The 25,686-nt window shown below is 37.1% G+C and overlaps 1 protein-coding gene across 2 annotated transcripts in view; it reads right to left on the reverse strand.

The window, feature by feature from the left end:
• VEPH1 (ventricular zone expressed PH domain containing 1) overlaps window positions 1–25,686 on the reverse strand; it is a 209,456-nt gene that overhangs the window by 108,690 nt on the left and 75,080 nt on the right. For both annotated transcript variants that reach the window (XM_051983078.1, XM_051983077.1), the window contains exons 6-8: window positions 23,327–23,547; window positions 8,577–8,789; window positions 6,816–7,213 (exon numbers count right to left, since the gene is read on the reverse strand). In XM_051983078.1, coding sequence (XP_051839038.1) covers window positions 6,816–7,213; window positions 8,577–8,789; window positions 23,327–23,547 — 832 coding nt within the window. The remainder of the gene's footprint in view (window positions 1–6,815; window positions 7,214–8,576; window positions 8,790–23,326; window positions 23,548–25,686) is intronic.

The following is a 25,686-nucleotide window of genomic DNA, read 5'->3' on the forward strand; positions in this document are numbered from 1 at the left end:
TGCCTCCTGGCTTCTCTGATTTCTCTTAAGTCTCAGCCAAAGTCCCCCCTTTTGCAAAATGTCTTTTCTATATAATCTGCAATTGATTCTCTTTTTAGTGTTTATTTGCCGTCTCCCCCTTTAGACAGTGAGTTCTGGAAAGTAGAGTCTGGTTTTTTTTTTTTTTTTGCCTTTTTGTTGTCTCTTTAGCACTTAGCAGATTTACTATTAAATACTATTATTATTAAATAGTAAATAATTAATAAATTAATTAATTCAGTTTAATTAATTAAGTCAGTTTTCTGACTGACCTGGGCCATCCTTGGGAAATCATTCAGTCTCTCTGGGTCTCAGTTTCCCCATCCATGAACTGATAGGAGAAAGATGAAGTGACCTATTAGGCTCCTTACATCTCTAAATCTAGGCCATTTTCCTAAATTCTTCATTCTGATTCTCTCTGATTCATCTATAAAGAGAGGGAGATTGGAAGAGAGAACCATTATGGTCCTGTCCAAGTTGAATTCCTAAGAGCCTAAGTCTAAAATTTTCTACAACATTGACAGGAGAAATTTGAAAATGCCAAGTAGAGAAAGATGTTACCAAAAAACTTTTTTTTCAAAAGGACAGAGCATTGTGATGATGATGTTGTCTTTGTGTGGGCTCAGCTGTGTAAAAGATGTATCCGTCTGTTGTGGCAAGAAATGAAGCAATAATCCAACTGAAAGGAAAGCCTGCCATTGCTTGACCAACCCATATTCCAGGCACTAGGTCATGTTCTCAATATTTTCTTGCCCGATCCTCTCTTTTGAATGTGTAGGTGTAAGATTTGCTTTTGACAACTTACATTTTTATTGATACCTTTTATTTTTTTATCAATAACTTCCCATTCTACTCCCTTAACCCCCATACCCAACATTCTTCCATGTACATAGTGATATAGCTAAATAAAACCAAAAGAAAGAGATTGCACCTTCCAGTTTCAGTATGAAACATTTGGTGACCACAGCCTCCTCCCACTATATACTTTAGAAGAAGGAGATATATTTCATCATCAGTTGGAATGACATTTTTCAGCGTCTTCTTTGATCCCACCTTGGACCCTTAGTAATTGTGTCACCTAAGTTTGTTGGTCCTCTCCACCTACCAAATGAGGGGACCTCTGTACCATCTCACATGACTAAGATTACAGGAAAAGATAATAATAAATATTGAAGGGATGTGAGAAAATTGGGACACTAATGCATTTTGGGGGAATTGTGAAATGATCAAACCATTCTGGAGAACAATCTAGATTTATGTCCAAAGGGCTATAAAACTGTACATACCCTTTGATCCAACAATATTTCTATTGGGCTTCTATCCCAAAGAGATCATAAAGAAGGGAAAGGGACCCATATGTGCAAAAATGTTTGTGCCCCTCTTTTTGTAGTGGCAAAAAACTGGAAACTGAGTAGATGCTGATCCATTGGAGAATGGTTGAATAAGATACGGGATGTAAATGTTATGGAATATTATTGTTCTGTAAGAAACGATCAGCAGGAGGATTTTGGAGAACCCCGGAGAGAGTGACATGAACTGATGCTGAGTGAACTAAGTAGAACCAAGAGAACATGGTACACAGCAACAGCAAGATTATATGATGATCAATTCTTATTGTGGCTCTTTTCAACAATGAAATGATTCCAACAGAATTGTGATGGAGAGAGCCATCTGCACCCAGAGAAAACTACAGGGAATGAATGTGGATCACAACATAGTATTTTCACCTTGTTGTCGTTGTTGTTTGCTTGCTCTTTTTTTCTCTCATTTTTTTCCCTTTTTGATCTGATGTGTGTGTGTGTGTGTGTGTGTGTGTGTGCATCATGATATTTGTGGAACTATGTATAGAGGAATTGTACTTGTTTAATCTGTATTGAATTACTTGCTATCTAGGGAAGGGTGTAATAAGGGGAAGGGAAGTAGAAAAAATTGAGATACAAGATTTTTCAAGGGTGAATGTTGAAAACTATCTTTGCACATATTTTGAAAATAAAAAGCTATTATTTTTTTAAAAAATGAGGGGTACCTCTGAGACCTACATTCTTAGATCTATTCAATGCAGTCACTACTCCAAATCTTCCCAGAATAGCTAACAGTACAGACTTTCCTTTACCCTCAAGTATGAAGACTCAGTCCCTTCAAATAGAGTTCTTGAGATCCATGTTCTGAGAACACTCTCTAAGTGAAATTAGAGAATAAAAACAATAACTAAGTAGAATGAGTAAATTAATATGATGGAATCCTCCAATTTAAAGGAGGGACTAGTTATGGAAGAAGAGAAAATAGTAGCATTAATTGATTTGGTCAGGGCTACAAACTCATTCAGAAATACAAACACTTAAAACTCACTTTGCCAGGACATGAAAAGAACCTGCCCTGTGTGAATCCTACTCTGTGTACAACAAAAACAAAGTTCCAATTCAGGTAATAAAGCCACAGTTAAAGCAGGGTTCCAATAAATCTGTAACATCTTAATAAATTGTAATCCCCCAAACTCCAAAAGTTTTAGTGCAGTTTTAAGATATTAAAAAGCTTAACTCTGTATCAAGACTTCTGAGACGCTCTATATATTCAATTTCTTTCTAAAATGTTGTAGTCATGCTTTAGACATTTGTGTGTGATTATAGTTGTACAACTTAAAGTTTTATTCTTGCTATTCTGCTTATATTATTGAAGTCATTGTGCATATTTTCCCGGTTCTGCTTATTTAAATGCATGGTTTTCTAGGTTTCACTATATTTCATTGTCATAATCTCTTACTAAGCAATAATATCCCATGACATCCTTGTGTTACAAATTATTTGGCCATATATCAGTCAATTGGTATCCAATTATTGTCAATTTTTTGCTGCCACAAAAGCCCTCTTATAAGTATTAACCCTCCTCCCCAGCTTCTCCCATTTTTCTGGATGATTATGAATTACTGTGAAAATGGTAGAGCCAATTTACAACTCCATCAACAATACATTAGTCTGCCCATCTTCCCACGGCCCCTCCAATATCAACTATTCCCAGCATTTTCATCTTTGACAAGTTTCTCAGTTGCAAGGCAAAACCTGTAGTTGTTATCAGGTTTATGTCCATTCACACTTTCATTTGGCACATCTGTGATATCTTTTTTGCAACTTTTTTTCCTGCTTTCCAGTTTATTTAGTTAAATACAATTTGCATTTCTCTTGTTACTAATGATTTTGACTAATCATTCATATGGTGGTTATCTGTTTCTGGAGTGCTTTGCATAATTGGGCATATCAGTTTCCACTTGATGAGAATCAAATTACACTAAGCTGAATTTCTCAATTGGTGTCTTTTCTTAATAACAATTTGGAGTAAATTTCAATTCCTTAGTGGAGATTGAGGGGATACTCATCAATTAAGGAATGACTGAATGAATTGCGGTATGTGATTGTGATGGAATATTGTTGTTCTGTGGGAGATGATGCAGGGGATGCTCTCAGAGGAATCTGGAAAGTCCTCCATGAAATCAAGCAAAGTAAAATGTACTATGTACAAAGTAAAAGTAATGATCTGGGATGATCAGCTGGGAATGACTTTGCTACTCTCAGCAGTACAATGATCCATTACTACTCCCTTTGTTCTTTCCTTCTTTCTCTCTCTCTCTCTCTCTCTCTCTCTCTCTCTCTCTCTCTCTCTCTCTCTCTCTCTCTCTTTCTCCCCCTCTCCCCCCTCTGTGCTGTGTGTGTGTCTCTCTCTCTCTTTTTCTTTGTCTCTGTCTCTCATTGTCTCTCTCCATCTCTCTTTCTCTCTCTCTAAAAAGGCAGATCTATGTTTTCTATCACAACATGACTTTTATGAAAATGTTTTGCATAAATTCACATGTGCCTTCTTAATGGAGGGCTTGGGAGAGAGATAAGGGAGAGAATCTGAAACACAAAAGTTTTAAAAACAAATGTAAAAACTGCTTTAAATGTAACTAGGGAAAATATTAAATAAAAATATTCCTAAGAAAAAATTTCCATTTCTTTTGAAGGAAAGAAGGGAAACCGTTGAATAATCACATAATTATAAGAGAAACTGCAACAGCCCAGAGACTGTTCACTGGCTTTTGGACAGAAGACCTTGTATAATCTATGAAACATTAACAGCTTGTCCCATGTGCAATCAGCACGAGTTCTTTTTGTAGTGAGATTTACAATGAGTCACATCAATCTCCTTTTCCCTGCACATGTCCTATTTGAGGAATTTCCCAGTGACTTATTTGAGAAAGAACTTTCAGGAAATTACAATACAATGAATGAATTCTGAAATAATGGCTAAAAATACTTGCTAAGTTTTCAGTTTTTGTTTGACAGGAAATATTTTGTATCAAAAGAAAATGCCATGCTTTTTTTAAGGAAAAAAAGATGATGGATTCATTCAATATTTCAGGCAAATCCCCCAGACTTCTAGTTGACTCTCAAACTCTCAACATAATTCACAGAAATGGGAAGAAATATCATCCATTTTGACAAGTAGGTGTTAGAAACGGCTTCTCAGGATTTTTCACAAATTCCCACAAGAAGCAAACCTTCCTATGTAGTAGATATGCTTTTGATTCTTTGCGTCTATTCTTGGAATTAAAAATTGGTTTATATGTACATTTTTACATATATGTACATATAGAGGCATTGTGGATAGGCAGGCTGCCTTAAAATGAAGGCAATTTGGCCTCAGGTCCTGCCCCTGACTCATAGATATCCTGGCTTCAGGATCTTGGACAAGTCACAATTTCTGGGGGGAAATATAATCTCCACACAGCAAAGCAGGTGTTGCTCTGCATTAAGGAATGAAATGACAGGTTTAGACTAATGTTTTTTAAATTAGAAACTACATGGCACAGTACAGATGACTAAGTTTCAATTCAAGAAGAATTAAATTCAAACCCTACCCTAACTACAAAATTATTGGCAAGGCACCTCCATCTCCTGAAATTCAGGGAACTCCTTAGGATGCAGCATAAATGAACTATTTTTCCCTTTGTAGAAAGAGTGTCCACATGGGATATCCCTCACCTTAGTGATCTCACAGATGCTTTGTGAATTTGTATTTAGATCAGGATTTCTTTTCTCTAAAATAGGACTAAGTAATTTACTTCCTCCTCTGTTAATCTGGGCAAGCTATATTTTTGTAAGTATCCATTTCATGTAGATTATCAGATTTATTGGCACATAAGTGGGCAAAATAGCTCCTAATTATTGCTCTAATTTCCTCTTCATTGATAGAAAGTTCACCCTTTTCATTTTTGAAGCTAGCAATTTGATTTTCTTTTTCTAATTAAATTAATGAAAAGTTCATCTGTTTTGTTGGTTTTTTTTCCCACAAAATCAACTCTTCATTTGTTTATTCGTTCAGTAGTTGAGGAAACAAGCTAAACATGTATTTTATATTGAAGGTGATCATTCCAGCTCTTTCCTAAATATTCCAAATTCTCTTTGAAAATGAGCAATGTTGCTTTTATTTACCCAACTTAAACAGTTATAAAAATTTGGTAGAAATCTCTTAGGAAATATACTGTTCCACATGCTAAACAATAATAGATGTCATTCCCAAGTTCTTAAGTGGCTACTTTCTATTCTTTCTTCATGGGCTCAGGAGCAAGCCATGGTAAAGATGGATTCTTTCTTGTTCTAACTGGTAACAGGTAAAAATAGAAGGGTTGGATGATAATCTTGGAAAGAGATCATGGTCAAAGATAATGAAAACAGAAAGTGATCTATCACTGTAGAGAATACTATTCTAGCTGTGTGACCCTGACTACGGAAAATCTCATAATCATAGGACAACAATAAATAGGTCAATAAACCATGGAAATGGTCAGCACGTCTCAAGAATATGTAGACCCTCCTTTACATACAATCAGTACTAGGATTAGGATAGGACGGTCAGAACTTTGACCCGGAGTACTAAAATTTAAGGGTACTGTTTTCAGCAGCATTGAAACAGCTGACATTTTAGAGCAAACAACTCATCAAAACAAGAAGCTACCTGACGGCAAACATTTCTAGTACATAGCAGACAATAGTTCTCCTAGGGTTCCATGGTTTCCCAAGATGTAGTCTGGGCAACACAGTCCCAGATTCCCTGTTTCTAACTCAAGGGATCGGTCATGGGGTCTCCAATTTTCCATTTGTAGAAAGAGTGTCCACATGATATCTCTCACCTTAGTGATCTCACAGATGCTTTGTGAATTTGTATTTAGATCAGGATTTCTTTTCTCCAAAATAGGACTACTTAAGTAATTAACTTCCTCCTCGGTTAATCTAGGCAAACTATATTTTTGTAAGTATTCATCCATTTCAAGTAGATTATCAGATTTATTGACATATAGTTGGGCAAAATAGTTACTAATTATTCTGCATATATCTTTTTAAAAATTCATTTGAGGTCATATTTTATATACTTTGGTATCAAAGATATCAAAATTGTTACTCAATACTCTTAATATTGAGTTATTATTTCATATATTCAAATAGCACATAATTAGCATTCCTCTATGCCTGAAGAGGAGAATCTGATTGTAGAACTAACTTGCTGAGTGAACAGTCGATAAACAAACTATGAAGTTTGGGTAAAAATCATCAGAATCAGTGATCTTACGGCTACTGATATAGGACATTGGGAAATGAGCTACTCCAAAAAAGATGGAATAAAAGCTAAAAAAGGATAAAGGAATTCTTTCAATCTATCATATCCAAATACCTGAAAAGAGACAAGGTGACTATTTGTGTGATGATAGAAGTATTGGGAATCCAAAGTCCTTTAAAGTTTTGTGAATTTGAAAAGTTCCAAATGCTTACCTTCAACGGTGCACTGATCTGGGACTGGAATACTCCTCCCAATTTCCATGACATATGCTTTCACTTTGCTGAGATTTTCCTTTAAGTGCAAGTAGAGCTTATCTTGGTATTCCACATGACTTTGTGTAGTCTCTGGTGTTTTTTCATGACCATTTTCTTTAACTGTTTCTGGCAAGTTCTCAGATTCTGTCCATTTACTACTTGGGTGTGAAATTGAAGAAACTTCCAGCTGTGATTCTTCAGTATCTGCTTTAAATGGTGACTTATAATTTTCTTGGCTAAGCCCATCTATTTCGGAAAAAGAGATGCTGGCCATTACATCTCCATTCTTAACGTCTTGTTTATCCTCTGAATTTGTATGGTTTAGGTGGACTGCGTGCAAAGCTAAACTTTTTGACCTACGATGTAAACAAAGGAAAAATTAAAACAGGATTTAAAAAAATCATTAGAGGATTCCAAGTGAGAGAAAGGCAATAAGAATGCAGCTTCTGGAGTGATCTCTGGGGCCTAGATGGTACAACAAGTTGCTTTCAAAGTAATTTACTGAATAACTCAATAAAGTCACCAAATGGGACATAGAAAAATCATCCAATGTACTTAACCGATGTGAAGATCCGGATCATTAACAGTCTGGGGGTTTATTCAAAGTTGAAGATCAAAAGAGTTCAGAGTTACAATGAACTTGCATTGCCAAGAAGAGTCCTAAAATATTTCCACATTTTCAGAATCTGTAATTTTATCTGTTTGAATGCCTCCTTGACAGATGTGGGTCAGCACCACTCTGTAACTTACTTGAGCTTTAAGGGTTGCTGGGGCCATTAAATCCATCCTCCCTGTAACCAAGCTGGCGATAAGTCTCCCTTAACTTAGCTCAGGCTGCTGGGAAGGCAACAGCCCATTACCAGCTCCATTCTCTAAGAAATTCCAGCATGATGAGCCCTTGTGAAATTCATTCTCTGCTGGCAAATTTTCATCAACTCACGAGTTACCTTCACACCTCTATAAACTAATGGAAGAAGAGCGGAGACATTATATAAATACCTATTTATCTATATACATATACATATATGTGTATGTACAAACATATCTACAGACATATATGTATATGCAAGTAAATCTTATGGGTTTTTCCTCAAAGACAATTTATCGAGACTTTTGAATTTCGATTGCCAATACTGTCACCTCTATTTAAAAATAAAATAAAATTTTATTGAAATTCCAGCACACTACAAGTTTTATTCTCCCAGAAAATAATTCTTTAAAAACAATGAATTTTTTAAAAAGGGAAAAAAATAACGGTTCGAAAAAGTTGACATGGTATGCAAAGACTCTTTCCTATAGTCTTCTGCCTCTGAAAATAATAGCTGGATATCTCTGTTCTTAATTTTTTAATGGATTTAGGTAATGCTTCCATATAGAGTACATAGAGGGACTTTAATAAATGTCCACTGATTGTAAGATCATAGATCTAGAGCAAGAAAAGACCCCAGAGACCACTCAGCTCAACCTTTTCATTTTAAAGCTTAAATTGAATTTTCATTTCTTTTTTTTTTCTTACTAATGAAACATTGCATACTGAGTATTCTTTGTAAATCTAAGATGTAAGTAGTTGGTAATCACCATCACCATCAAGAAAGATACCAAGTAATTAAAGAATTAAATTTTGGATAGTCACAAATATAGCTGTTTAAGTTATCCCTATCACACTGAGAAAAATCTTTATTCCAAACATTGGAAACCTGAAGCTCATGGGCACCCTACCTGTTAAATCTCAAATCTTTCCTTTCTTCCTTTGAAACTTGGCTTAGACTAGATCTCCGAGCAGAGCCAGGAGGACTGCTCTCTTCATTTATTTTTTCTTCAAAAGCCTGTATCTTAACTTGCAGCTTTTCATCCTCTTTACTTCCATTAGTTGCAGCAGATTTGAGATCTTCCAATGGTTCTGAAGTTTTCTTTTCAGGCTTTCTTTCCATCCTAAAGGAACACAAATGAGTTAAAAGCTGTCCCTTTATCCTTTGGGAGTACTGACATTATCTTTTTAACTGCCTTTCATATTGAATGACAAACTCTGTTTAATGAAAAATTTTTAAAGCATGTCAATTAATTTCAATTCAATTCAATTTAAAAACACATTTGTTAAAGGTTTTCTGGATACCAGACACTTTGCTAAATCCAGACAGTAAGAAGGCAAAAACAAATCTGTCATTATTTTCTAGGATTTTATTATCTGAGCTGCATAGGGGACAAAACATACATTAAAATGACTTTAATAAACTATTTCCAAAATAATCAAATGGAGTTCAAGGGAGAGAACCAGTTAATTTCCATGAGCTGCGTTTTGAAGAAATCAGTGAACAAGTATTTATTAAGCATCTCCTGAATGCAAAGCACCAGGAGGGACACTAGAGCAACATAGAGAGGGAATGAAAAAATCCCTAGTGGGAAAGAATGGATGGGATTTTATGAGTGGGACAGCTTTACGTGTCAGAGGCAAAAGAGATAAGGAAAGAACACATTAACTTCCTGAAGTAGGAAGTACTACTAATAGGTAGGAGCTGACATTTATGTAAAGTTGTGTCAACTTGTCCAAGCCCCACAATAGCCCTGGAAGGCAGGTACTATTAAGATCCCCATTCTACTGAGGAGGAACCTGAAACAGATGCTAAATGACTTACCCAGAATCACACTAAGTGTGGGAGGCAGGATTCAAAGTCAGGTGTTCTGGATTGCAAGTCATACACTTGATGCACCTTATGTATGAGTTACCTTAGTACACATATTGTAATTCAAATACAATCTCAAGTGTGAATTGGGCCATTCATTAATTCAACAATTCAATTCTTCAGTATTTCATACCTACTAAATCCAAGGCCTTGGGCTAGGGGTTTAGGGGCTTTTAAGTTTCCTAAGACACAACTACAGCATCCACAGAACATGAACTTCCCAGCAAAGCTGGCCAAGCATTCTGGAAGCTGATACATTTTCCTGCGAAGGTGACAAAGACAGAAATATCCACGGCCAGCAGTAGGTAGGTTACATATCACCTGTAGGCAGTCTTCTCACAGTGAGTACTTTTGAACAGAGTTGATCCACTCTTTGGAGGCTGGCAGACATTCACTTGAAGCAATGTCCCCTGGGAGGATTTGCAATCAGATTCTGGCAAATAGCTTAGGGGATAAAAATGGAGAATTTTCCTTTGGGCATCTCTCCTGGTTTCATGTTATATTTGAGCGTCGTGTGCTGGACATTATGTTTGACACCTCAAGGAGTTTATGTTCTATTGGAGGGACACAGCAGACAAGTAGTTAAAGAAAAACTCACAAACAATTGTTCACAAGAATGAATAGTTTCCTATAGGAGAATCAGAACTCCCAATTGTGATGGAATTCACAATGATGTCCTGGGTACATTCACAATAATACCGGCAATAGCAGGAGCAGAAGTAGTTACAGATAGATGGCCTTAATGTTTTCTCTTACTAGTCTAGGGGATGTTTTTAAGTTTATATGCCATCCCTTTCTTGTGAGGGTTTTCATTAAATCTCCTTTTCTCCAGAACAAACATCATTAATTCTTTCAACTGTTCCTCTAGGATCTCATTCTAGATACATCCCAAATGATATATGAGATTAGGATTAGAACTTTGATCTCATTAACATAGAGAGCTCCCAAGGAGGAAGCTCCCTAAGGGAACTAGACAGACACCTTCTTTGTGATTTATAATATGGGAGATGTCTAAAGGATCAAGGACTTAAGTGATTCCACTAGGATCACAGAGCCACTATGTGTCAGATGCTGGACAGTCTTTCTTCGTTGGAAGCTGACTTTTCCTTCCTTTATACCATGCTGGCTTTTCATTTATCTATAATCTTCTTAAACTATGGCACTCACAACTGACCAAAATATTTCAGTAATGTTCTTAATTGAATCCTTGTTTTTCAAATCTGTCCTTCAAATGACTACATCGGGGATGTTCTAACTTATAGAAAGTAAAAAAAAAAAAAAAAAATGTACTATCTCCATTCCTCCATATGTCAGATGTTAGATATTATGTGAAGTTTTAAATCTTCAAACATGAGCTGGGAGTCAGAACAAAAAGTTCTTATAAGTGGGATGGATTTTAAATTTGTTGACTTTTTATTTTCTGTTAAGCTCCAGGCTATAATAACAATGACAGGAATATTAAAGCTGAAGAGAACATTCTTCTTCCACAGAATTTCAAGCTACTAATTTTGTCTTCATTGGGACAGATACTAATCCATGTTTTTAGAAAATGCTTAGTTTTAAATTTTTCTTATTTATTATTCATAGTATTTATATTTTTCTGGTCTCAAAGAGCACATTAAGAAGCTTCACCCATTCTATATTTTGTGGGAATAGGGCAGAGAGAGGCAGACACAGACAGCTCAAGCTCTCCAAGCTCCCCTCGTTCCTTCCCACAAGAATGCAAAATGAAATAAATCTTGTGTAAAAGCAATGTCCTTCCAATCACCTTTCCTGATTCTCCCTGGTTTCACCAGGAAACAGCCCATTCCAGAGAAAAGGAGACCAGCATAGTCAACACTGATACAGCTCCAGCAAAAGAAGTTAAGAGAGATTTAAGAGAGAACCCATTGCTGCGTTTCTTATTCAGTTACTTTAGGAGTCTTAGGAGGTGGTCAATTTCCTAGTTTTCAAATAGAGGATGAATAACTCTGGGAAAAAAGAGAGTTTTGTTTAGCCACGAGGCAATGTATTGTCAAAGGTATAAAGAGAAAGAGATAGAGGCAGAGAGGGAGGGAGGGAGGGAGAAAGAGAAAGAGATTAAAAAAAAAGAAAAAGAAAAAAGAAAGAGAGAGAGACAGAAACAGAGAGATAGGATAGATAATAATAATTATGTAGACAGATTGATGGTAGTTTGCTAGTTACAGGATAGAATCAATAAACAGTAGGTTGATAGGATGGATAAAATAAGTAGGTACTTAGATACTAGATGGATGGATGGATACATGATATGTAGATGATAGAGAAAGATAAAAACAGAATCAGAGATACAAAATATTCTGTGATGTCCTTTAGTTGACTTGCCAATAAGTCTGACTGTTTCCCACTAATACCTTTATAAAAATAATTTAAAGATATGTGCTTTAAAGACATTGACCCTAATAAAAGTTGGCATAAAGGTCATTAGTTGTTGATATTTTCTTAGTAATGATGTTCATAACTTTTTACAGAATTTTTCCATGCCTTTGATATCTTCTCTTCCTACAGATTTATTAATTCCTCAACATTGTTCATAAGTATATAACTTCCAGCATGAAATTAATCTCCTTTTTGTACACTTATTCTCATTTTTGTTCTTTTTGTCTCTGTCTCCTCTATTAGCACCACAGGAATTCTGATGGTAGTGCTCAAGTATGGTGGCTATACCATCCTTGATTGTGAAAACAAATTGCTACCAAAATCTTTGCAGATGGCTTCCATCATCTTTGCTTGTTATCTTCCTTTCATTTTCATCTATTCTTTTGCCGAACTTGCTTTAAATTGGTTTTAATATCCATTTTTCTCTCTGAATCATGAAGTAATACTGCTTTTAATCATTATCATCCTTCTTTATAAGATTTTACAAATGAATTTATATTATAAATTTATGTTAATGGTAATGAAACTATCAGCAGTCTCTATTTGGCAAATAAGCCAAGTTTTTGTTAAGATGATGTTTAAGCTCTTTTTGTTTCCTTCTTAGGTTCATAACTTAATTTTTATATCACTTAAGCTTTTGTATAAAATTATAATCATTTCTATTGTCTATTACTCATTTTTTATTATCAGCAGCTTGTTTCAATAGGTCAGGATCAAGTGATTTCAATTGCATATCCTCTAGCTTAAATTTTTTTCTAGCTTTATGGTAGTAATTCTGGTCTTTCTTCTTACAACAAGTTTGTTGTCTGATTACACAGATTGATTCGGGGAAGACCCATCAATGATTTTTTCCTGTTTGTTACAAATATGACTCATTTCCTTTGTTTTTGGTGATATATCATTGGCACCTACTAATCCTTTCTTAAAGAAAGCATTCATGGGGTAAAGACATGAAGCTTGTGTCTAGTTTATCAGTGTTACAAGTGTCTGATTCCATGAATGTTCAGTCTTTTCTAGCACATTTCTTACTGCCTTCAACTCTTTCTACCTTTACATTTAATTTCTTAAATATCAAGGTATATTTTTATCTTATTTGGTGCCTCTTATCAAAGTGCCTGTCAAAACTTCATTACCATCTGACCCTCTGAAATGATTTCATAGTAGTCTTCTGGCAAATATTTGTAATAGCTTTGTAGTACAAGATGACCAAAAGTCCCATGAAATCTTGTATTTCATTTTCTTTTTGATAAAACCAACTTTCTTGATTTCTTTCTTTACTTTTCCAAAGAGAAACTGTCAATCATATTTCCATTTGACCCAATTTTCCTTCTTTTATCTGATTATTTTAAAACAAAATACCTACATTCAAATGATTCTGTTCCTTTCATCATCAATATTCTACTTTTGACCACTCGATCAAGATCTCCCATTTAGAGTAATAACATCCAAGTTCAAGTTTATAGATGATCTAAAAAATGATTTCAAGCATAGAAAGCTTCTTTTACTTTTCTGCTGTTATTGCTGCCAAAGACAAATGTAGCTGCAGAGAACTGAGGATGATTTTGTATTTCTCCTTGTTTAATAAGTCATCATGTTCTAAAAATTAATTGCCAAGTGACTGGTGTATTGGTGATGAGATTTTCCATACCTATAGGAGCCGTTTCTTGGGAAGTTGGATTCTCAATCTGTTGTTAAGACTCTTCTCAAGCCTTTTTAGCATGGTGGCAGCTGCAATTTACGTATTTAAATAATTGATAATGTGAAAAAAAAATTTATTCTATGCATAGTTCTTTGCACACAGTAAAAATGTAATGAACTTGGATAGATCACCAGCCTTGAAGTCAGGAGGACCCGAGTTCAAAACTGACCTCAGACACTTAACACATCCTAGCTATATGACCTTGGGCAAGTCACTTACCCAAATTGCCTCAGCAAAATAAAATGTAATGAACATATATTTTATAATGAGTGAATGGATCGATGTTTATAAGAAAAGTCCAAGCAAGGACAGCTTTGAGGCCCTTAGAATCAGGTGAATAGCCTTCAAAATCCCAGGGTCACCTCCAGATGATAATGAAGCATCAGAGTTATTTTGTGGAGGTTCAATTTCATGAGTTTGTGATAATTATTCTGGTGTAATAAACAGCATGAAAAGATAAGATTCTTCACTTTTTAAAACAGACACTCTTCTCCCATTGGCTTTTACCCCAGGCAATGATGCTGATGAGTGTTCTTTCCTACACCAGCTTTCTCACCACAAGAACGACTTGAGCTATTTTAACCTTGCTGGTTTGCTTTTTATTCCTGACATGCTCCTATTCTTGCCTCAAAGGCTAAGTGACAGTTAAGTATGGCAGTAACGGGGGATTGGGGACCAGTCTCTGATTCAAACAAAACATAAAGTGCAGGCACTGAGAAGTTGACACAAGAGAAAAAAAGATGGAACTTGATTTGTCACCAAACACTCCAACTCTGGCCTTAGTGGAGAACTGAGGCCTGCTGGAAAAGAGCCAGCCTGGGAGACGAGGAAAGGTAAGTGGAAGATGCAGGCTGGTCTTAATCACAGCCACCTCTCCAATTCCTCTTTGTTCTCTCTTGAAAATGAGGTTGTGGCTCTGGGAAACAGCAGCATCTTTTTGAAGTAACATTCTCCAAAAGGAAATCCAACCCTACTTTCCTAGTGTATATGTGTATATATAAATATATATGGATGGATGGATAGATAGATAGATAGATAGATAGATGGATGGAAGGTTGGCTGGATAGATAGATTTTAATGTGAAGGATTGGGGGTGATCACTGGAAAGAAGAAGCAGTGGAGGGATGTGGGGTGTTGGTATTTCTTTTCCATATTTGTCAGACTTCAGTCCAGAGGTAACTTTACAGAGATGTTTGCCAGTACTCTGTAATCCCCGAAATATTAACTTGGCTTCAGCTCAGCAAATCACATTAGGGGAGGCCATATCATTTCCAGGCTGAATGGTTTCTGGTCTCCGCTGCCAAAGGCAAGTTTTTAAAAGCTTCTCTAGGGATGCCCAGGGGGAGGCTTCATTACCTCCCACTTGGGTAAGCCGAGGCTCTCCTTAATAACAAATTGTCCTATTGGCAAGAAGCAAATCTCACTATGTAAGGAAGATGAGACTATAAACCTCATAGGGGGTCAGAAGATTGACAGCGCGTCTTAAAGGATCCTTAAATTAAAAAAAAAATTAGTTAATATTTGGAAACTCTCTGGAACAGATCTCAAAATATGGTACTATTAAACTTTGAGAAAAACAAAATAATACTCATATTTGGGAAGCGTTTTTCAGCTAACAAAATGTGTTCACATATATTATGTCTCAATACTATCTTTCCTACAACTCCAAAGTACATCCTCAGGATTAACCTTTGTTGGTGAATGCCTGCTAAATTTGTTAACATGCAAATCTTATAAGCTATAATCTTTTTATTACATATTCAAATTTTTATTTAAATATTTATTCAATACCCAAATATTATTATTAATGCAAAGTTACTATGCCTGTGATAGGAATTTAATTTTGAATGAACTGTGAAATACTCAGGACCAAATGAGGAAGAAGACCTATTGTGTACTCTTATAAAGAAAGATGTTCCTTTAGAACAAATCATGGAAAGCAAATTTCATGATCTCCTTTTTAGAGATTGCTAAACTAGTAGAAGATTGAAATTCCATCAGTATTGAAGATCTATAGTTTATTGAGGCATTGAAGAAAATCTCTTGCAATAGTCTTTTTATTTTTCTTTTTTTGATGAGATAATTGGGATCAAGTGACTTGCCCAGGGTCACACAGCTAAGAAGTATTAAGTATCTGAGACCAGATTTGAACTCGGGTCCTCCTGACTTCAGGGATGGGGCTCTATCCACTGCGTTATCTAACTGCCCCTTTGCAATATTCTTGTAACTAGAGTGAAGAGCTATGAATTATATCAGCAATTCCCAATGGTCCCAGGACTTCTAAGACTCACAGAAGATTCTCTTAGGGACTTTGCATGGTTAAAAATATTTCCAAACAATAATACATTTTAATGTCTAATATAGTAAATTGGTAGATATAAACCACATAAATAAAAGGACTTTGGAGATTTCTCAATAATTTTTTAATAGTATGAAGGTTTTCTGAAACCAGTAAATTTAAGAACTTCCAGACTAGATGACAGTAGTTGATTTTTAGTTGTCTTTTAGACAACTGTCTGATTGACTGGAATCAAAGATCTAATTCAGCCCTTAGACTGAAAAAATCATTGGCATAAGAAAAAATATGGATGAGAAAGTAGTTTACATGGAAAATATCGGGGAGTTCAAATAGATTGTAAGCTCCACTGGGGTTAGCAGTGTCATTTGGGAGACAAAAAAGCCACTCCTTTCTTAGGCTGATAAATATTGTGCCTAGTAAAGATATATTATCTAGAGAATGGAAGGGAAGAGTACCATTGCACTCACTCCTAGACAGACTGCTTCTGAAGCAGCAGCCACCAGAAGCAGATGAGAAGGGACGTTGATTATTGGAGCGTTCCAGCAGCAGATAATCAGAATAATGAGCAGACTGGAAACCATGATATTTGAAGATCCACTGAAGGAGTTATAGGCATTTTATTTTCAAAAAGGAAGCCAGGAAAGATGAGACCCATGTTCAAATATCTGAAGATATTCAAGTAGAAGAGGGGATGGCTCGTCTTTGAAAGTCAACAAATAGAGGTCACAGAGGGACGTATTTCAGTTTAATCCCAATGCTATCTTTGTAATGATTAGATCTGCCCAAGATTAGAATGGGCAGAATATAGTATGTAGAATGTAGAATATATAGAGAATATAGGATGGGCAGAATATAGAATATAGAATATAGAATTCTATAAGGGAATTCGTTGACTGGATGGCCATTTGTTGAAGATGACATGAAAATGCTTGTTGATTCATTGATTGATTCTTTTCCCTTCCTAAATGACTAATTAACAATTTTCAAGGCAAACATCATTTACAGTTTTGGGGAATGTGTTTCATGGAATTATAATTTCAAAACACAGAAAGAAACCTTAGAAGTCTTATAGTTTTACCCTCTTGGATAGCAACTCGGACTCTCTTATGGTCCCCTGGTTCGACTACATCTATGGCTTCGTGTTCAGTTCTGGGTATCATTCTCAAGAAGAACATTGATAAGCAGGAGAGTGGCCAGCAGAGGAGAGCCAGGATGGGTAAAATTCCTTGAATACAGTATGAGTATTGAATGAAGGAACCTGAGATTTTGCCAAGAAAAGAGAACTTTAGGGAAGAGAAGAGTAGGAGGAAGGGAATAAGCATTTATGTAGTACCTACTATGCGTCAGCCATTATGCTGAATGCTTTACAAGTCAGGACACCATCATTTTTTTTTGAAGTATTTGAATAGATAAGTCTGCTTCATCTTAGAGGGCAAAATTAGGAGCAAGGGATAAAAGTTGCAAAAAGTATAATTTTATCTTGATAGAAGGAAAGAATTTACAAAATTGAAAGTGATTTCCAAGTTGAATGAGCTGACTCAGGAGGTGGGAGGTTCTGGAGGTCTTACTGGAGGTCTTCAAGCAAAGGCTGAATGACCTCTTATTATTCAAATTCTAGACCCTTAGTCAGGTACAACTTGAACCAAATAGTCACCGAGATTCTGGAACTCTGTTGAACCATTGGCATTATCTTGGAATTTAGACCCAAACTAAAGGCAATAAGGTAAATGTTATTTGTGTTAAGTATTGTAGCTTTGAATCATCAGAATGTTTTTATTTCATAGGACAAATCATAACCAAAACACCGTGACGACGCTACCATTTGCCTGCTCGTACTTCATGTTAGTGTTCCGATCCTACCACTGCGCAGTATGGAACAAAATGGCTCATTTTGGGTCATTTAATGTGGTGGGATCTGGTTGTTTTTCTGGCTGGGTAGAGTGTCTCATTCCTCCATTTCTTGCTGCTAAATGAATTCCTAAGATACCTTTACAGCTCTTCAGATCATCATAAATGTTGCTTAAAAGGAGAAAAAAATAGTTGAGTAAATTAACAGCAGATGGGACATAAATGGTGCCATATGTCAGTCTTAACCTCTTCAGGAGAGAAAGAAACAAAAGTGTTGTGATACTATTCTGACACTGTTCACGAATGTTGAACGATGTCCATAGCTCCAAATACAAAAGTGAGATACAATTCAGCCTTGTCAATGTTTTTTTTTTAATACAAATGACTAGATTAGAGCCCTTTGGATAAAAATGAAGACTTCTTTCTTCTTAAAACTCTGGTTTCATTCTTAAACATCTCCTTGGTAGGAAGATAATCTGTCAAAAGTAGGGGGGAAACACTAAGGGAATGTCACATGGTTTTAATTCTTAGCAAGCTCATGTAGTTTCTTACACCAATAGTTGTTCTAAGAGAATATTTTTTCCTTTGTAAAACCTCCCAGAAGAAAGAGTGACTTTTCCACAACACTTTTAAGAAATCATTTCTATGCTATGATAGATAAGCCACCGAGTATTTATGGAATAGAAGCACTAAGGAACAAGGGTGACATGAACTGGACTGATCAGTGAAGATTTCATAGAAGAAATGGTTACAGAGGGAGGTCTTGAAGAAGAAGAAATTCCCCATATATGGGGAAAGGAGGGGAAGGGACCAGTCATAAGTTTGAAGGATTGAATAACTGCACCAAAGAGGAAATTCAAAGGTCACTGATTAAATCTACTTCTTGCTTCTAGTCTATGGCAGAACCAAGTATAGACCAGGCCCAGAAGTGACCCAATACCCACTGTTGAATTTTTTAGCAAGATGTCCAGGTCCCCTCCCCGTCCCCTCCCTCCCCCCAAGCTATTGTGGAGCTGCTTCAAATGTGATCATCTCAGGCTCATAGCTTTTACTAAGAATAGGCCCCAGATATTTTAAGACTCAGAATCTGTTGCTAACTCTTCCTTTCATCACTCCATGCCTTGCTAATATTTCACAAAATTATATTATCTTTATGGAGAGTGTAGTAAGGAGGTACACATGATGATGAGGCTGACCCAGACATTGTGGGAGCAAGCTCAGTGTTGGGGAGACTCTGAGGTGACACGTGGGAAAGGAGAGCATCAGGCTGCTTACACAGCTAAAGACCTACAGGTGCTGACCTGGACAGCACATTCCCCATGCCAGAAAACCGAATCGCTTCTATTTGGATTGTCTTGGGAAGGTTCTGAAGACACCTGGTAAGAGAAGGTACCAGACTCTGCCAAAAGTTCCTGCTCACTGAAGAGAGCGCAGCTCCAGGGGGCTGGCCATCTTGTCCAAATGCCAAATGTATTTACCCAAAAGACTATTTTATGGAGATCTCCTATAGGGCAAGTGCTCACATGGAGGTCAAAAGATGCAAGGAGACTGTCAAGGTCTCTCTGAAAAATTTTGGAATTGATTGTGAGACATGAGGAGACTTCCAAATTTAGAGATCTGCCCACTCCAAGTGATCGTGTGGATTATTTGTATCTGACCCGTGGTAGAGCCTCTTGAAGTCATGTCGGTCTTATCAGCCAATTGGACAGACTACTCAGACCTCAACATAATGTCATTTTGGTCCTCTTTGAGAAGGAAGGAAAACAAACAACAAAGTAGTATATTGGGAGGACAAATACTGAAGCTGGAGCTTGGCCACATAATGAGAAGATGGAAATCACTTAAGATAACCCTGATGTTGGGAAAGACTGAAGGTAAAAAGAAGAAGGGAATGGCGGACAATGAGATGGATAGAAGTGTTGTGGAAATAATGACCTCGGACAGACTTTGGGAGGTAGTGGAGGACAGAAGGTCCTGACACGAGATAGTCTGTGGGTCACAAAGAGTTGGGTGTGCCTGAAAAAATGAACAACCACTCTCTGTCTCCACTCATTTCTCCCCCAACTGACTTCTTACCTTGTAATGTTATGATTATGATTTGATTTTTCATTCTTTTGGGATTGGCTCTTTACAAGTGCTGATTTCAGAATGATTTCACAGAGGCCTGGAGAGACTTAGATGAACTGACACTAAATGAAGTGAGCAGAGCCAGGAGATCATTATATATGGCAACAACAAGACTATACAATGATCAATTCTGATGGACGTGGCTCTTTTCAATAATGAGATGATTCAGGCCATTCCTAATAGTCTTGTGATAGAGAGAGCCATCTGCACTCAGAGAGTGGACCTTGGGGACTGAGTGTGGATCACAACATAGTATTTTCATTCTTTTTGTGGTGTTTGCTTGCATTTTGTTTTCTTTCTCATTATTTCTTCCTTTTGATCTGATTTTTCTTATGCAGCAATATATTGTCAAAAAAATATATATGTGTGTATATGTTAAAAAGGTACATGTTTAACATATATTGGTTTACTTGCCATCTAGGGGAGGGAGTGGGGAGAAGGAAGGGAAAAAATTGGAACAAAAGATTTTGCAAGAGTGAATGTTGAAAATTATCTATGTGTAAGTTTTGAAAATAAAAAGTTTAATAAAAAATGTCTGATCTGGTTGAAGATTTAATTAGCCTTCCCTCATTCATGTTATTTGGCTTTGAATCTACCACTGAATATTTATTCATCTTCATCCCCGATCAGCTTTCTTTCTTACAATTGAAAGCTTCTGCTTAAGGCTTTGGGGCTGGGCCTAAAAGCAATGGACTCCTCATCTTGGCAAGGTAGAGAGTAGAATTTAAGATTCAGGGAGGGTACTTATGTCTTAAAGACAAGAAATTTAAGACTTTCTTCTCTTTTGCCTTTTTCCCTTCAACCTTTCTCCATCTTTTCCTCCTCTTTCTTCCTGTTTGCTCCTCATGATTTCCCTCTCCACTGTTCTGATAGAGACCTGGCACATCTTGCCACAAATGGATGACTATTTCACCTGCAGCTATTTATGTCAGCCTTCTTGACAACGTGATGGAGTTGCCAAAGAGGCTTTGAATATCCTCCCTCTGTCCGCTCAGTCCTCTTGAGTAGTTGCCAGGGTCTCAGGTGCCCCTTCCAGCTTTGATTGGACCAGTCGTTAGCAGAATCGCCATGGCCAGAGTGCCATAATACACGGATGGCATTCTCAATCCCTGGCACGTTCTCTACTTTTAACCCAAACGGCGGCTATGGCCTTTCAGTTCCTCCTGAATAGATGTGAAATCTAATGCACTCTGTTAGTTTTTCCCAATATTTAGTCCTTGTTCATTTGTTGTCTAGCCTTCCTAAACGATTTCCAAAATTAAAGAGAACAAAATACAAGCTCCTTCTTTGGATGCATTGAAAAAAACTGTTCAATTTACTCATAATGATTTGGCACACTGGGGCTCTTGTCTGCTTCAGTTTTTCATTCTCTCTCAGATGCTAATTATTTTTTCTTTCAATACTCTTGGAGCTTTGGTCTCTGCTTTCCAATCTTGCCTGCTGATCTGTGTGTTAGATTTGTAAATTGGGTGACATCTGTTTTGAATCTGATCATCTTTCATTTTCTCTCATGCCCTCTTCACTTATTAATTTTCACTTTAATTGTGTGGCTCTGACCTCTTGCTGCATATTTCAGACAATAACCTAGAGAACTCTTAGTTTGGGGGACAGAGAAATTAGGGAAGCCAAAAGTTGACAATAATGGCCATTCAGAGAGAAGATGCTGCTCCAGGAGCCATAGCAACCGATACAGATAAAGATGAGCAGTTAATAAGAGAGACTTACTGTGGCTTGTCTGCCTGCACTTATATCTGGGGGTTCCCACCACAGGCTCTCAATGGGTCAGAAGAACAATGAGAATAAGGAGAAAGGACTGAACTAACTGAAATCACTTCTGGGGAAGAAAAAAGGGCTCAGGAATCTATGTTCTCATAGTCTTTTCTCTCTGCCTTTTGCTTGCCTTTCTTTAGGTTACTTGGGCAGGGGGCGGGGGGGTGCACGGAATAGCAATGGGAACAGAAACTAAGACTTTTTCTCATGTGCATAGCCTCGTTGGTGAGATTTGCTCTTTCCTTCCTTTATTTCTTCATTTCTTTCTTTTTTTTCTCTTTCTCCTCTTCTCCTTTCCTCATTTCTCCTCTTTTCTCCTCTCTTCCTTTCTCTTCTCTCCTTTCCTTTTTTCCTCCCCACAAAGCTGCATGGTGTAGTGGATAGATTAATGCACTTCAAAGTCAGAAGGACCTGAGTTCAAATACTATTTTAGACACTTACCTGCACCTATAGGAAAATTACTCAGTTTCTCTGACCCTTGGTAGCCTTAGCTTCCTAATGCTAATCTGAGCAGCACCTCCCTCAAAGGGAAAATTGGGGGGAGTGATGGGATAAAGTTGCAAATTTAGGAAGGGCTCCTCTGGCTTAAAGCTAAGAAGGTTTTTGTGGTATCCAAACGAGACCGTGTATGTAAAGTGTTCTTTTAAAAGTCATTTCTTCTTCTTCTCTCTCAGAATTTGCCTGAGAAGTATCTCTGTTAAGCCCTTATCCCTGGGACCGATTCATGTTAAGAAAGCGCCCTCGCGCCATTTGGGGGATGGCAAAACAGTGGCACTTTTCTTAGCTCACAGGAACAGGGCGAGTTTATACAGCATTTAATACTTCTCCAAAGCACTTTCTCATATATTATCTCACAAACTTGGGCAAAACAGGTTCTGTCTCTTAGCCTCCTGACTGCAGGGCTTTAGCAGAGGAAGCTGAGAGAATTAGACATAGTCATGAATGAAGCTTAATCTTTTTTTTTCCTCTGGTGCACATGCCAGTCACCAGGAGGGAGCGATCAGCCCGCAAGCTGTGCGCAGAATGCCAAGTGACCTTCCTAATAATGGGCCGTCTCACAATCCCACGGGAGGCTGCAGTGGGAGTTCTAACCGGCTCCCTGAAAAGCAGCATCATGGAAATTGTGTAAAAGCTTAGGGGGTATACTTGACTTCCTAAGAGCACGTGCTGGAGGGTTCGACCCTCCCCAAAGTTATTCTTGTATCCCTGGGAGGCCTTCCCCCTGCAGATCTTTCTACCCAGGTCATGAGTAGTTTAGAATGAAAGACTTAAAACGTCTTTCTACACACTCTGGGGAAGAGAGAAATAATCGTTTAAATGTTCATATGCTCAGCCGAGATAAAGGTGAACAAAGAAACGGAGCATCCAGCATCATTTTCCAACCAAAGAAGATGAAGTTGAGAGGGGATGCTCGTATCATCTTCCTCATAGGGGAGGACGGGAACGGACACCGCAGGGCTTTTATTTTAGCTTTCCTGCGGGGAAACTGTCATTGTGCAGCACAAGGCATCTCTTCCAGTTTGGGAGGATGTTTTAAGGCAAAGTATGTCTGCATAGGCGAGGTGCTTTTTGTTGGGCTCACTCCCCGTTCAAAGGCAAACACGGCCATGAACATAGAACCCCAAATGGGACAACAACATCCATTTACCTCCTTCTTTGGGGATTGTCGCCATCCAGGTGTCGGATGAGAAGCTTGGCAATGGCGGTGAAACTATTGCTCATCCGGTAGATATCTCTGCTTTGAGGCCCCAGGATAGTAGAGAAGGTGTCGGTGAGATTCTTAATCTCCAACAAAAGGAGATGATGAGAGGAATGTTCCATGTTAGCCAGCTGCTCTACCAGGTAAGTCAGACAGGTCCTTGCACTCTCCTGCCAAGCATAACAGGGAGAAATCCATATTTTGTTCATTCACAGAGCCCCAGAACCAATACATGGCATCTTCCTTATGGAATTAGACCCATGTGGACTGAGAAGTACGATGAAAAGAGGAAGGGGCAGCTAGGTGGCTTAATGGATAGAGCACCTGAAGTTAGGAGGACCTGAGTTCAAATGTGACCTCAGACACTTAATAATTCCTGGCTGTGTGACTCTGGGCAAGTCATCAACCCAATTGCCTCAGCAAAAAAAAAAAAAAGAAAAAAAGAAAAAAAGAAAAGAAAAGAGGAGGCTAAATCATCTTAAGTTACAAGTCATCTCAAATTATTTGTTTTCTGGCCTTGCTGTCTCCAATTTCTTTCTCTATACCCTTGCAAACCATCCTATATACCATGCTTAGAAAAAAAAAAAAAAAACAACACTCAATTCTTTGGAATAAAGAATGGTTTTCTAGTGGGGAGAGGGGAAGGAGAGGAAAATGGGAGGAAATTAAGGTGATAGAAAAATATATCAATACAATTTTATTCTAGTAAAATAATCCTTTCATCATATTTTTAAATTTTCTTTGTAGTTATTACAGCTGATCAGAGGACACAATGAGTTTTATATATGCTTATTGAATTGACTGATCATGTTCTTCTATTAATAATAATCAAACATTCTCAATTTCCTGCTACATAAAATCAAAATTTCTTTCAATTTTTAGATTCCTTTAGATCTGATTCTCTCCAGCATACACACACACACACATCCATATATATGCATGCATATGTATGTGTCTACATGTATGCACACCCATATGTGTATACATGAATAAATGTGTGTATACATATATGTATGCATGAACTGATGTATTGTACATGTCCATCTTTTCTATTAAAATCACTCTTCCCTTATACATTACATACAAGCAGCATGCAATTATCAAGGTAACTCCCACTTCATACCTTTACCCATATTGATCTCCCTATTTAAAGGGGTCTAATCGGCATAAAAGAATTAGCAGTGAGGTGGACAAAAATATCCAGAAACCACCATGCTTAACTAACATTTTATTTCCTTGACAAGTGAAAGATGACATGGGCAACACTAGCTTAACATGAACTTGTTTATAAACTATCCAGAGGATGCTCATGAAAGATTCTGAGCAGTATTGCTTCAAAAACCAATGAAGATTTTGAAAGCAAGTCTGCCAGAAAGTGTTGAATGAGACCTGACTGAGCCAGATTATTACAAGATTATAGATGAAACTGGATAGAAAACAACAAACATAAAAAATGCAACATTTGCTACCATTTTTATGACAAATTACTTTTGTCATTCATGGCATGGAATTATCATTAGATCTATGATCTAAAACACCAATATATATTTGATGAGAATCTGACCTCTACTTTCTCATTTTCTAGTAGACTTTTGTTTGTACTTTTGCTCTTTAATGTTCATTTTCTGGTGTGAATTATGGTTATTTGTGTACCAATTTTGTTTTCTCAATTATACTGTAAACACTCTAAAGAAACCAGGTCTCATTTATCTTGAATATAATCCCTCCTCCATGACTACCAAGATGCTTTGCAAGCAACAAGATATCTTTATAAAGTATTGTAAAAATGTAGATTTTGTTTTTTACTACTAATGTTATTAGTGAAAGTAAGACACTGATAACTTCTCTACAGTCATGAACCTAGTGTCAAGAATGGACATGCATTGTCATTAATGGTCATTAATACCTTATATAATCATTAAGGCAGTCACTATCTAAGGATCTAAATCACTATCTAAGAAATAGGAGGAACGACAAAATCCTATCTGATTGCCCCGGTGAGTTGTACAGTTCTGACCCAATGGCTCTAAATAGGTAATGTGAATTTAGCAGGACTTCCTGTAGTGACTTCTTCTTTTTCTAAAATATGATGGTTCTCTGTGGAGCAGATTTCTTGGGGAGGTTTTCAGTTAGTTTCAGTTCAGAGTAATAATCACTTCAAATGCAGCCAGCTGATGAAATCCAAATGTTTATTTTCTCCTTCCAAGTCCTATCTCTTTCCTTGGGCCCCATTAGCTTTCTTAGAGACCTCTCTCCCTCATTAGTTCCAAGAGCTCTTGCAGCTTGTCTTTTAGCTCATCCAGCTTCTG

This window comes from Antechinus flavipes, chromosome 3 (assembly GCF_016432865.1).
Source record: "Antechinus flavipes isolate AdamAnt ecotype Samford, QLD, Australia chromosome 3, AdamAnt_v2, whole genome shotgun sequence".
Lineage (NCBI taxonomy): Eukaryota > Metazoa > Chordata > Mammalia > Dasyuromorphia > Dasyuridae > Antechinus > Antechinus flavipes.